Source organism: Tripterygium wilfordii, chromosome 9, assembly GCF_013401445.1.
Source record: "Tripterygium wilfordii isolate XIE 37 chromosome 9, ASM1340144v1, whole genome shotgun sequence".
NCBI classification, from domain to species: Eukaryota; Viridiplantae; Streptophyta; class Magnoliopsida; order Celastrales; family Celastraceae; genus Tripterygium; species Tripterygium wilfordii.
The window spans coordinates 12,584,652-12,598,343 of NC_052240.1; the positions used below are offsets into that span (position 1 = coordinate 12,584,652).

At 35.6% G+C, this 13,692-nt stretch overlaps 2 protein-coding genes and 1 long non-coding RNA gene across 4 annotated transcripts; all 3 read left to right on the top strand.

The window, feature by feature from the left end:
- The first annotated feature begins 227 nt into the window (after positions 1-227).
- LOC120005310 lies at positions 228-979 on the top strand. 2 transcript variants are annotated; one of them, XR_005469781.1, is made up of 3 exons: positions 228-357; positions 532-652; positions 864-979. It is a non-coding gene; the product is annotated as an uncharacterized LOC120005310 (long non-coding RNA). The 2 variants fall into 2 exon arrangements; XR_005469780.1 differs by having other exon boundaries at positions 892-979.
- Positions 980-6,231: 5,252 nt separating this feature from the next.
- LOC120005793 (transcription factor MYBS3-like) lies at positions 6,232-7,552 on the top strand. The gene is made up of 3 exons (XM_038855615.1): positions 6,232-6,721; positions 6,815-7,011; positions 7,100-7,552. The coding sequence occupies exons 1-3, from the start codon at positions 6,406-6,408 to the stop codon at positions 7,424-7,426; spliced, it is 840 nt and encodes a 279-aa protein (XP_038711543.1). The 5' UTR covers positions 6,232-6,405; the 3' UTR covers positions 7,427-7,552.
- Positions 7,553-11,785: 4,233 nt separating this feature from the next.
- LOC120005791 (1-aminocyclopropane-1-carboxylate oxidase 1-like) lies at positions 11,786-13,198 on the top strand. Its single transcript, XM_038855614.1, has 3 exons — positions 11,786-12,046; positions 12,140-12,363; positions 12,443-13,198. Exons 1-3 carry the CDS (start codon positions 11,945-11,947, stop codon positions 13,026-13,028), a joined length of 912 nt encoding a protein of 303 aa, XP_038711542.1. The 5' UTR covers positions 11,786-11,944; the 3' UTR covers positions 13,029-13,198.
- Positions 13,199-13,692: the final 494 nt, after the last annotated feature.

Here is a 13,692-nt window from a genome sequence, read left to right on the forward strand (position 1 = left end):
TTTTTAAAATTTATTATTTGGAAAAAGTAGGGCCAGTCACCAGGCCCAGCCCAAAATCATGGCCCAGTACGATCATGAGCTGTCCAAAATCGAAATACTACTAGATATGGATCTGGAAGCGGCCCATTTCGGCATTTAATCGGCCCAATCATTCTGGAGTCTTCTCAAAACGTCGGCCATTATTGGCCAGGTCTCTCAGTTCTCCTCAATGGCGAACTTCAGTCTCCATACTAGAGAAATCGTCTTCAATTTTCTGGTTCTAGAGACTGGAGTTCGTTCAATTTTTATTGACTATGCAGGGTTTCTCGGTCCTTCCGTTTTGTACTGTTGGCTCCTCTGCAAAGATTGGCAATGGCTGTAAGTGATATCTCTCAAGCCATTTTTTTTTTGGAGACGGAAAAATCGAGGAGCGCTGCGTTTTAATGACGCGAATCTCTGTTTATCTTCACGTTTTGTTATGATACTTAGATTTTGAAAGTGCTTGATCTTTGTTGTCCAATGTGAGTCGTTTAAGTGGTTTATCTTTGTCAGGCTGCGGTGCTGTGGTTGATGATGATCTTCCTGGGAGTACTGCTATAGGATGCAATAATGTTATTGGTCGTCATTTCTGTGGTTGGTGTGAAATCATAAATGTCAAGATTTGAAATACAAGGTTGATTGCTTGATTCATTGTTGCTAAACAATGTACTTTTAGCAGTTCTTAGGTTTCACTGCTTGTGTGTTGTCGTGCTGTCCATGTTTCAAGCGTAAGTAATTGCCATGAATCATTGGTGAGACTTGCATTTGGGATGTGTTGCTTATTGCTTAATGTATATTGTCCCACAAATTTTGAAAAATTTGCTATGTTTGAAGCTAAGTTTCAGTATCCATATGCTCCACTTGATTCTCCAGCTGTTAAATGGCTAAAACTTGCTTATCTTGACACCATTTGGGGCAGATTATCCTCTTCACCGCCATTTTGTGTACTTCAACCATCAACATCAGTGTTTTTAACTTCATCATATGTCTCTCTAAGCAAGTCATGTCTTAATTCTTAAAGTGTTCACTAAAATGATTCTATATTGATCTTACATGAGCAAGATGAAGAATTGAATTGTGTGCTCGCTGTATGTTGGATGCTGCAGTCTCTTCGTGGCCCCTTTACTGAAAGTTGTCGTGGAATATGCAACTCTAGACGATGGAGCGGTTCATGATGGTAATCTACTTTATTGTGGAAATCCCACCTTGCACTTTGAATCTTGCATTTAGTCGCTGTGGCATGTGAAAGTGTTCTACATCTGAGATTCTGAGGTCCTTACAATGTTCAAGTTACCAAATATAATACTGGTGCTGTCGTTGCAATTATGTGACTTCTCTGGGCCTGTCTCTTTGCAGAATCTGATTGACAACCATTCTGGTTTACAGCTTTTGTAGACTAATCTTAGTATAAAAATCATCCCAAGTGTCATTCAGTTGATCTCTGACAGAGATTAATTTGCAGAGGTTCTGCAAATGGAAGATTAGACTGGAAATACAGAAAATTGCTGTATTAGAAAGTGTTAATTATCAAAAGTCAAAACACTGCCAGAAAGGGTGTATTGAAAAGTGGTCGAATTGTTGTAACATTTACTTCAAGTCCCAAGTAATCGGTTATATGAATACATAATTACTTTGAAGTTTGAAGGTACATATCGATTGCAAAACGTATCACCAGGGTCCCCCTGGTTGCGTGACCCTTATCCCTGTCATTTATCTGCTGAAATGGTTCTATTGAACTCTGCATTTCATACTTAACATCACGAGGTTGAATTTATTGGTTAACTACAGGAGAAAATGATTATTTTACCTGCTGTGTGGTGTATGTATGCCTCGTGTTCAATATATGTAGCTGTTTTCTGTTGATTACTTGATTAATATTACCTACCTTGAAGTCACCAGTCTTATACTATCTCTAACTGGATTATGATTGAATTGGATACCAGAGTTGATGCTACATAGAAAGAGATGTCCGTACTCCGTAGTTTATATGGAGAAGATATATGTTTGAGTTGTTGCACTGCAGTCCAACTATTGCTCTCGATGATGTAATTTCGAATAGTGGCAGGGGCATGCAACTGCATGAGCATATGCATTTCGATCGAATTTTACTTGAAATCTGTGTCTCTGGTTTTATTGTTAAAACTTCTAGATTTGTTCGATTAATTCACTTATAACTTGAATGGTACTGGAGTTCTCTCTCACAATGTAGAGCATATTGTGCTTAAGATTGGAGCCACTGTTTCAAGCACCCGGTATGTCTACCCTTTGCCTTTGTAGTCCTTCTAATACTGAAAGGTGATTATGAATATTTATGATTTCTGATGCAATGCTTACTTTTTGATGGTGTTACTGAACAGTAAGAAATACGCATTTGGATAAATATGATACACCAAGTGACATAACATTCATGTGCTGTCATAAGTAGTGGTTGATGCCCTTAATTTGAGTATGACCTGCATGGTAACCTGGTCCTTTCATTTCCTTGCCCACCTTCAAATTTTGATGGATTCTCTGCCTTTCCTTTCCTATTGTTTATGAAAAACACAAGTGGTTGGTGGCAATTGCTTTTACAACTTTCACCAACCCAAAAAGGACCAATATCAGTAACCATGTTTGATTGAATAAATCGTCATTAAATCGCATCAAATCTTATATTACAAATTTAATCGAGTATCTTTGTACTAGGACTAGGATTTTGTACTATTTTAAGAATCTTCTGTGGTTCTTGGTGTCATCTCAGAGTTCTTGAACTCTAAGTTTCTTCATGGTGAAGTGTCCTTCCTTATCTTTAGGGTTGAACTTATTGGAATGTTGAAGTGTGAGGTGTTTGTGAACTTTGTTTATATATTGTGAAGGTATAACCAATATGCACAGAGTAGGAATTTTCAATGAAATACAAACCTTGTACTTGTAGGCAGTGGGTTTGTGGAAAATGCTCTTTCTAGCTACCTCTACCCCTAAACAAAAGTTCAAAGCTTATGAAAGGTCGCATTGTTTTAGCAAAAGTACCTATCATTTTTTTTTATTCAAGAGAAATTGGGAGGGGTGGGACTCGAACCCACACCCTAATGTGTGGATCATCCCTCACATGCTAACCATTTTCCGTTCAACAACCGGCTGGTTTGCTTTTCCTTTCAAACTTTATGGCCTTTTCGATTTGTTTATGACATATGATGGATTGTTTTGATAGGGTTTGTTCATAACGTATTACGTTTCTTGGACCGATTCATTTACAGTGAGGATATGTCTTTCATTTTACGTTATCAAATAGTTTTTAGGCACAACCCTATTTCTATATGTGTATATAAAAAAAGGCCCTATCTCAATATAAAATTACCATTCTTAAAAGTTGAAAGATTTAGAGGTTGTAGCCATGTCATGGTAGCCAATAAGAAATTTTTTATTAAAAAATAAAAATCTATGTGATTTCTCTGATAATTGTATTTGGACTTAGTCAACATGTGTTAGTAATTCTAAATTGATTATGATTCTATTAGTAATGACATGTATACATACAATGGGAAAAAAATAATTTCATATATAATATTTTTAAAATTTTAAAATTTGTATGTCAAGCATGCATTTTCCAACCTCGATATCACTCATACCTTTTTGTTGGCACTCCCTGGAAATTGCACATTCTCCCGACTAGTTTGAACAATTGTTCAAAGCAGCGAATTGAGTGTTATTCTTATTTTTGGTTGATTCATTTTTTTTTTCAACTTGAACGTCGAGGGAGTTGGCCAAAAAAACAATTGCAACTTACATTATATTCAAGTTGCAATCTATGTGTTTTTTGTGTTTAGTTTTTGTTATCCGGCGTAGACCAGTGTAGTCCGACTCGTTCAATAGTTGTCCTGCGGTGTTTGGTGTAATACGGTGTTGTCCAATCGTCTGACAATGTTTTTTTAGTTATTTTTTTTAGTCATCTTGATTGTACTCCATCTTTATGATGGCCCTAAGTGCCTACGAGTTTCAATTTTAAAAAAAAAAAAGAAAAAAGAAAAGAATGCTTAAACAATAATCTTGCACACACAATTTGCAATGGATATCCAAAAACAAATAATTAGGCTAAGTAGCTGTCAAATTTAGTGGTTTATTATCTAGCCAAACGAGGCTTAAGAATAATTTTTAAATGGCATGATTTTTTTTAAAAAAATTTTCCTTCCTTTTTGTAGGGAGGAAGATTCCTTTCTCTAAAAATAGAGCCAAATGGGTTGAGTCGCACGTTAAGTCGTTCAACCTGGGATAGACCAATAAAATCCTCAGCTTTCTTTTTTATTATTTGTTCTTTTTTTTAACAATTGTCTTTGTGTTCATATAACAAGTTGGCTTATAAATATATATATATACACATGTTATATTATGTTATCTTAAAGTATGAAAAATGCCGTTTGAGAAGATACTTAGGGATATATATATATAATACAAGCAAACATGTGGCCTAGTGGTTAAGTTGCATCCTTAGAGGTCACGTGTTCAAACTCTTTAAAAAAAAAGTATCTCAACATATTATGCGAGGAAGGTTGCATACATCTTACCTATGCAGTAGAGGTTGTGAACATCTTGCATATTCACTGCGAGAGTTTTGTGAGCAAGAGAAGGTTACATACATCTTACCTATGTAGAGGAGGTTGTGAACTTCTTGCATGTCCATCGCGAGAGTCTTGTGTACAGGAGTTGTTTGCCTTTTTAATTTTTATATGCTATATAATATATATATTTTTATCTCTGATTTGTTACTTTTATTTATGTGTTTGGTGTGCTCATAGGGAAAGAGAATAATATTCTTCCCCCAGATTTTTTTATGGCAATTGCAGCCTAATATCTGGTGTCATGATAGGCTTATATATAATTGATTTAAGATAACCAAAAAAAAAGAAAGAAAGGATGAGGGACGTGATTTGTCTAAACACTTGTCATGATAGGATTATATATAATTGATTAAGAAAAAAAAAAAGGATTAGGGACGTGATTTGTCAAAAAACCCTTGAATATTTGAGTTTATTTCATCCCCTAATTGACTTGATTAGAGTGATGGTCATCACAATAAAAATAAAAAAAGAAAAAAAGTTGGGTATTATTATTTCAAAATCGAAATTACATTCAAGCCACTAGTTGGAGTGATAAAGATGGTGTGTATCACCCAGGTGATCAGGGTTCAAATATGCCTCCTCGTTTAAAAAAAAAAACAAAATTAACCTTGACCATTAATGCTCATGATAAATTTTGTGACAATAATTAATTTAAAAGGAAACCATTTCTGGTTTTGATTATTTTCTGATTTCTTATTGATATATATATATACACATAGGAATTCTCCTATGTGGATCAAAAAATGTGGACGAACTTTGTGGACCAAAATCCAATGATTGTAATAAAACACAACATAAGTGGGGCCACACATTTATTATGAAACCTACCACATCTATGAAAAACAAGTCCACAAACTTGATCCACACTTTTGGTTCACATAGGAGAGTTTCTGATATATATATATATATATACGGGAATTCTCTTATGCGAACACCCACAAGTTATATTAACTCACCATTGATTTGAAACATATGTGACCCAAAGTAGTGGGCCACACTTGTCATTTCACTTTTGAAAACACTTAAAAGATGGAGTGCGCAAGTTATTAAGTTGCTAACATCTGCATAAAAGAATTGCTGTGTATATATATATATAAATACTGTTAAGAGTCAAAATGTTAACCTAATTTCATATACAGATTTTGGTTAGTCTTTCAAGACAGACTTTATGCATATTCACCAACAAAGACTGGAATGTTTTTTATTCTTGGTAAACCCATAAAATTCACTCATTCAAAGCAAATTCCAGATCAAAATAGTAAATTTGTTAGTTGATCAACATTGACATTCAAAGTTCACATTTTCTGTGCAGATTCTTCTTCCATTCTTTCAATTAAAATATCTAAATTACTGTACAACTTTAATCAAAAGATGTAATAATATCACTTGAATTTATGTTCGTATCCTCAGAGACAAACTTATATGATGTCGTTCTCTACTAAAAAAGGGAATTCAAGTGTTCCAACTCACCTAACGTGAATCAACTTTTTTATGGGAAAGAAAGTTGTGCTCACATTTTTCTATTGTTTAGAATGCAAGTTAAAGAAGAAGAAGAAAAAATATATATATATTAAGTGAATGAAGTATGGCCATCCAAAAAACAAATGGTCTATCCAATCATCTTCACTTGGTGTGCAATCCATTTTCTTAAACCCCACCACACCCTCCAATCATCATATATACCACCAAACCGATACTTACATCTCTCTCTCCCTCCCTCTCTCTCTCTAACTTTGTTAGAGTTGGTGTTGATAGATTGTTAAAAGTGTGTAGAATTTTTGTCTAAGTGAAAATGGGCAGAAAGTGCTCACATTGTGGAAACACAGGCCATAATTCAAGGACTTGCACCATTTACAGAGGAACTAATAATAGTTTTGATGCAGCTGGGGGGGTTAGGCTGTTTGGGGTACAACTTGACATGTCTAACTCTTCTTCTTCTTCTTGTTGTTCTTCTGTTGTTATGAAGAAGAGTCTTAGCATGGATAGCTTGTATTCATCTCCATCATCATGTTCTTCACTGTGCTCTTCAAGAGATGAAAATTCAGAGAAAATAAACATTGGTTATCTCTCCGATGGCCTCATCGGTCGAGCCCAAGAAAGAAAGAAAGGTAAGTTCACAACATCAAAAATTAATTTATCTGTTATTTATTTACTTATTTGGTATGATTTTTTGTGTGATTCATGTAATCTGGGATGATCAGGGGTTCCATGGACAGAGGAGGAGCACCGGAGTTTTCTCGCCGGGCTAGAGAAGCTAGGGAAGGGTGATTGGAGAGGCATAGCTAGAAATTTTGTGACGACAAGAACTCCAACACAAGTTGCAAGTCATGCTCAAAAGTACTTTCTTAGGCAAGCAAATCTCAACAAGAAGAAGAGGCGTTCAAGCCTCTTTGACACGGTACATAAATCTAATTTTGGCTTAATTTACCATCTTTTCATCTCTCAAATCTTGTTTATGAACTGGGTTTGGTAATTTTTTTGTGTAGGTTGGGAGCATCAACAGAATAGGAAATCATGTCAACACAAGTAATTCCATGTCAAGTGACACCACTCTGACTCTGCTGGGCCTTGGTTCTGTTCAACAAAATATCAATTTAGATGATCAAGAAACTGGGTTGTCTCAGTTGGGTTGTTCCAATAATCCTGGAGAAATCTGGTCTGATGGGTCTGATAAAGAAGACAGAAAGATTAATCCACCAAATGCTGCAAAACCCAGTTTGGATCTCACACTTGGTGCTCCTACTAGGCATTTAGAAGCAAACCAGTCGTCTTCTTCTCATCCTGATCTTATCAGACCTATTAGTGTAACCTGATAAAGAAATTCTGCATAGCAATAATCATTTGAAGATATTATTAATGGTATTCTACCATTACAGCCAGTGTGTATTCTTAGTCCTAATGGAGAAAAATCATATCTGTTCTTTCTCAATTTCTTTTCATTTTTTCAGTGTCTACTGTGAATGAACAGGTTAGATGACTCTGTTGCAGAAATACTGTTACTGGGATTAACTAATTACATTTTAGGTACCATTTGGTTCAACAATTATAAAACATTCTGTAAGCTAACTAATCTGCCACTGGAAACACCAATTCTTCCCGTACGACTTGCATGTGTTAAGCATGCCGCCATCGTTCATCCTGAGCCTATCTATAAGCTACCTTGTAAGCTGTGCAGGTATGTGGGAATGGAGAACCATGTATATATATAAACTACAATATAACAAAATTCAATAATTGATCAAGGAATTCATATCAGAATCCATCAAAGTCTCCTCAAGATCAAAAGAAAAAAATCAGGAAAAAAAAAGTTTTTAATCTTCTCACATTTGTTTTCTCCTAGCTAATGAGAATGAGGAATGAAAGAGTCTTTGGTTCTTGCATGATCTATTCTGTGTCACTAGAGGAGCAGCAGAAGATTCAAGAAGAGTGTGCACTTTTTGCATGAAAAGCACATACAGCCACACAAAATAAGAATAATGTGGTGTACTATGTATATGAATAAATACATAGATACAGACAACTCAATAAGTATATATTGTCCTAACATGAAGCATATGGGACCATGAAGATTGTTACTCTTTTTCTAGAGTTTGATGCTTTCACCATTCAATATCATCATCATCATTATTAATGTCTGAATTTGAGTCATTTTAGTTGTTAGTTGTTTTACTCTTGCAAGCAAAAAAAGATATAATCTCTTTGTGGATAAAAGATTAATCACCCAAGATTGAGACAATGAAGAAATGTATAAGGGGTAGGTTTGGACTTAGAGACACAATTGAGAGAAGAAAAAAGGATCCAAAATGAGTTTGAAACTAATTAATCAGGATTTTTAGGTGAGCAATCTTAAAGCGCTCTCTCTATAGTTTATACTTCATGTCTATACTATACATTATTATGGGTGAGGCTAGATGGCTTGCTGACACCTATTTAGTTGGAGAGAAATTTCCACTCAAAGATCCCGCATAGAAAAAAATGAAAGTCTTTGGGTGTTATTTATAAGGTATTGAATGAATCTAGTCTCATGGGCCATCAAAGTTTGAGACATTATCATATCTAATATTAGTAGAGAACCAACTAGTTAAGTTAATTTGGAGCCTAGCTCTAAGTAATAAATTAACTAGTTTTAAAAAGTTTTGAAGTGGCTTTCGACTCTTTTGCTTACGTTTCCAACTTGAACTTGGTGGGTTTTGTGAAAAATGTGTGCCACATGAATCAGATAGATATAAAAGTGTCAACTGTACTGTGTCAGTGTGACTACAAAACACTGGCACAAAAGCTACAGCCTACAAGCCTCAATGTTCGAAGATAAGAGAAGAAGGAAATACTGAAGCTTGTCCACAAGAAAGAAAAATAAAAGGAAAAGGAAAAGGGTAGCTGGCTAGTGGCTGCCTTCCTAATCTTTCTACCTATACATAGCAAGACAAAACAAAAATAAATATATGTAGGGTTCTCTATGTATCTAATTTGATTGCATATGATATGATCTCTCTCTGAGTCTCTGTCTCTCCTTTTATTCTAGGTCTGTCTCTGGGTTATATTATCTCATTGGATTCTAAGTGTAATGAGAAGGACATTTAAAGCTATAAAGACTTTTCAACGAACAAAAAACCAAGCATGTCTTATCAACTGTCTGTTACTATCACTATTTTTTCTTGGAATTTCTGTGATTAATGCTTTGTTTAAAGAATATCATGAATGTTTCCTCAAAAAAAAAAAAAAACAGAGAGAATATCATGAATGAATAATCATGTTCATCAAAGACCATCAAAGCAATATGTTTAGCACTGTGAGTGTCTGCGTGAAAAAGCTCTCTCCTTTCCTTTGTATCCAATCCAGGACTAGGATGAGAAACATGATCAGGGGCGGAGCCATGTAGAGATCAGGGCCCATACCCCCTTGGATTTTGGAAAAAAAATTATTGTACATTACAAACAGAACTTTATCAATTGGTTTAGTGACAACCTTCAGCGTTTTTTATATCATAGTGCTGAGTTCAAATCTTAACTCTAACACATCTTTAATCTTTTTGTTTTTTCTTTTTAAACCCACTCTTCTCCTTTTATCAGCATTTATCTCTTTTTTTAAACCTACCAACATTTATTTTAAAATCTATTCATCTCCTTTGACCCATATTTCTTTCTTTTTTTAAACCTCTCAACATTTCTTTATTTTTTTAAAATGTTACCGTTTTATTGGAAGTGTCGTGACTCATATCCGAGTGCGATTTCGAGGGGATTGAGGTCCGAAAACTGAGGAGCAAATAAGATCAAGGTCTTTGTAAGTACATGATCTCTATGCATTCCATGAAATTTTTGTTTTTCATTTTAATTTTGTTATATAATCATTGAGAAATTAGTTAATTTTTCAGTAAATAACCCTAAAAAAAAATTCAGAGATGTTGCCCCTGAACCTCCACCAACTTTTTGCACCCCCTCGCGAAAATTCCAGGCTCCACCCTGAACATGATGACTGGTTTTTACATGTAATCCATCTTTCCTTTGTAATCCCACCGCGAGAAAAAGCAGATTGGGATCTAAAATAATGGAATTTGCCGACTACAAACAGCCTAGAAACAACCACGCAATTATCACATGAATTCATAGTCACATACAGTCAAAAGGATATATATATATATAGTACCTCAATTGGAGTACCAGGAAGGAGCCAAAGCAAAATGTCAATGTAATTATTTCAACTTTCAAAACCTAAATTGAAAAGATTCATCTTTTTATTGTTAAGAAAATTACAAGTATTTGGATTCCACACATATATATTTATGGATGCAGTGCAGGTGGTGGCCAGATCTGCCCCTAAAATTCTAGCACTAGTATGCGTTCCACTTTTGAACAGAAAGCTTGACAATTAATATTAGTTCATACACAGCATAGTAACTCATTTGGCAGTTGAAGCACGCATATATGGATGTTCCTTATCCCAGTTTCTCACTACAATTGTGGAGTCTGAAAATGGCTTTTCTTTTCTTTCTCTTTTTTACTGAGAAGCCATTCAATCCAGCATAGTTTTCGGGTAGTTGTGTGAGCGTAAACTTCGGACCGCCATAACAGTTTGCACCACGCTCAAAGACAGAGCCACCAAAGGAGAAGGGGCACGTGCCACTGGATTTTGAAAAATTTTCACTACATATACCCTATTATTCTACACATGTTACAGAGAATGCTGACTAATTCAGTGGTATAAAAAACAAAGATAATTATAGTTAAATTGTAAAATAAAAGGAATTTTTCATTTTACTTAGTATCTGTCAATTTTTAATAACACAAAATAATGTATATAATTCAATTACAATGGCTCTAGTCTTGCACACTAAATTATATTTACGGGACTGTATGTTAACAAACGATATAGAAAATACCTCAAAAAAAAAAAAATCAGGGGCAGCAAGGTGCCCCCATTGCAAATCCTAGCTATATCCCTAACCACGCTGACGACGGGTAAAACTAGATCGAAGCCCATACGAAAAAAATGAGACTCATAATCCCTCCTCAAAAGTGGGCAGACCTACGAAACCAAGAAAACCTCGAGGAAATAGAAATACTTCCAATTGGTTCGAACTCTCAACTTTAGGGTCGTTCGCCTTGAGCCCAAAGATATAACCAACTAAACTATTTCTCCGTGGTTGAAAATGACAAATATATACCCAGCTTCCAAGTCTGAATCACAAGCCCTCCTTTGCCACATTTTAAAAAAGAGAGGAGAAAACCACTTGCTTTACAAACTAAAGACTTGAAACCAAAGGCGCCCACTGGAAACACAATGGATTTCTATCCTATAGTTTTCCACTAGTTGTTGAAGGTAACTTCTGCAGTGCCTTATTGGCCCCTAGTTTTCATCAAATTGATTTTTTTTTTAATTCCCAAACACAGAAAATCACTAAAATAAAGCCCAGTTGCAGGAAAAAGAAAGAAAAAAAGACGTGAAATACTATACACTAACAGTGGAAAATTGGAAACCATTGAATCCGTAAAGTTTCCTTAGAAAAATAAAAGAAAATATACTTACTTTACAAGAGAGATTGATTGAATAATTTATCAGTGTTGCGAAAGCAAAGTGACCAAGTAAAATGGCTGTCATGAACTTGACTTGGACTAAACTAGTTTTCTACTCAGCTTGTGCTTAAAGCATCCAATCAAATCTCCTGGAACCGATGTTAATTACCGCTAAACTTCCAACTACCATTGCTTGAAATCTAACTGCCCTACTAATAATAGTGTCGGTTAGAATTTGTTCTTGACCCTGCGTCTACTGCTATAAATAGTACTCTATGCTACTAACTTTTTCACAATCAGAATACAAAGAGAGAAGTAGATATGGAGATTCCCCTAATAGATTTTAATGAACTCAATGGTGAGAACAGGAGCAAAACCATGGCACTTCTGCACCAGGCTTGTGAGCAATGGGGCTTCTTTCAGGTAAAGAGCATGTGATATTACTCCCACAGAAAGAATCATGTAACTCCAAAGTAAAATGAATATGTAAATCATGATATTGCTTTATGTATGCAGGTTGACAATCATGGAATTGACAAAGAGTTGATGGAGAAGGTGAAGCAATTGGTGAACTCACACTATGAGCTCAATTTGAAGGAATGCTTCTATAATTCAGACATACCTAGGAGACTGCGGAAGAGAGAAAATACATCTGATATGGACTGGGAAAGCAGCTTTTTTGTTCGGCATCGCCCAACGTCCAATGTTAACGAAATCAATGACCTGCCAGAGGACTTCGGGTGAGTCAAATAAAATGCAATATGTTTTGTTGTAATTCCTTCAAATCATAATGAATTGGGAATGTTTGCATTCATGCAGCAAAACAATGGATGACTACATCAATCAACTGATTAAGCTAGCAGAGAAGCTGGCTGAGCTCATGAGTGAAAATCTGGGTTTGGAAACAGATTACATAAAGGAAGCATTCAAGGGCAACACAGGTCCTTCCGTGGGAACAAAAGTCGCAAAGTACCCGGAATGCCCCCAGCCAGAGCTTGTGAGGGGACTACGAGAGCATACAGACGCTGGTGGGATCATACTGTTGCTCCAGGATGACCAAGTCCCTGGCCTGGAATTCTTAAAAGATGGGAAATGGGTAGAGATCCCTCCATCTGCAAATAACACTTTTTTTGTAAACACAGGTGACCAAGTGGAAGTTTTGACCAATGGAAGGTACAAAAGTGCTTTGCACCGTGTGATGGTTGACAAGATAGGAAGCAGACTCTCCATTGCTACTTTCTACAATCCTGCTAGCGAAGCAATTATCTCTCCCGCCCCCAAACTCTTGTATCCCAGTCACTTCCGTTTTCAAGATTACCTGAAGCTTTATGCAACCACAAAGTTTTCAGACAAGGTCCCCAGATTTGAATCCATGAAGATGGCCAATGGTCATCATGCTATCTAAATCACAATAAGTTTAGTGCACTACTCACTAAACGCGTTCCAATAGCTCTGTACTTTTCCCCCACTCCATAAAAACATGTTGTCTTCCACAATCAGGTGAAATAACAGGAAAGAGGAAGTTATTTCTTTTTCACATCAATAAAATATTATAAATGATATGTCTTTCAACTACTTTCGTCTTTCCCCATTTGAATATTTCTTTTATACTTTTGTAAAGAGAAAAACCATCCGTTTGCAAATGGAATCCCCAAACAAATGAAACTAAGGAAGGGAGACTAGTGACCAGAATTCAGCTAAACAGAAGGCACCAACCGCCTGTATACACAAAATCTAAGAGTTTGCTAAAGTGCTTGTATGTTCTAGGGAGGAGTGATCCTCAACACAAAGACTCAACCTCAACTTGGGGGGAACTGCCTGAACTATATTTCTCCATTAAGCTACCACGGAAATATTTAAAATCTTCCACTAGAAAGATGAGAGCATAATCATGATTAAGAATGACAGGTAATAAAGGAAAAAAATTGCAAAAAGAAAAAAGAAAATGGGTTATGATCATGCAGTGAACTGGAAACATATTCAACCATAATATAAAACAGATATTGAAATGAAATGTATATAAACCAATGAGACCATAATATCATTCAAAAATGTGTTGAATTGATGAC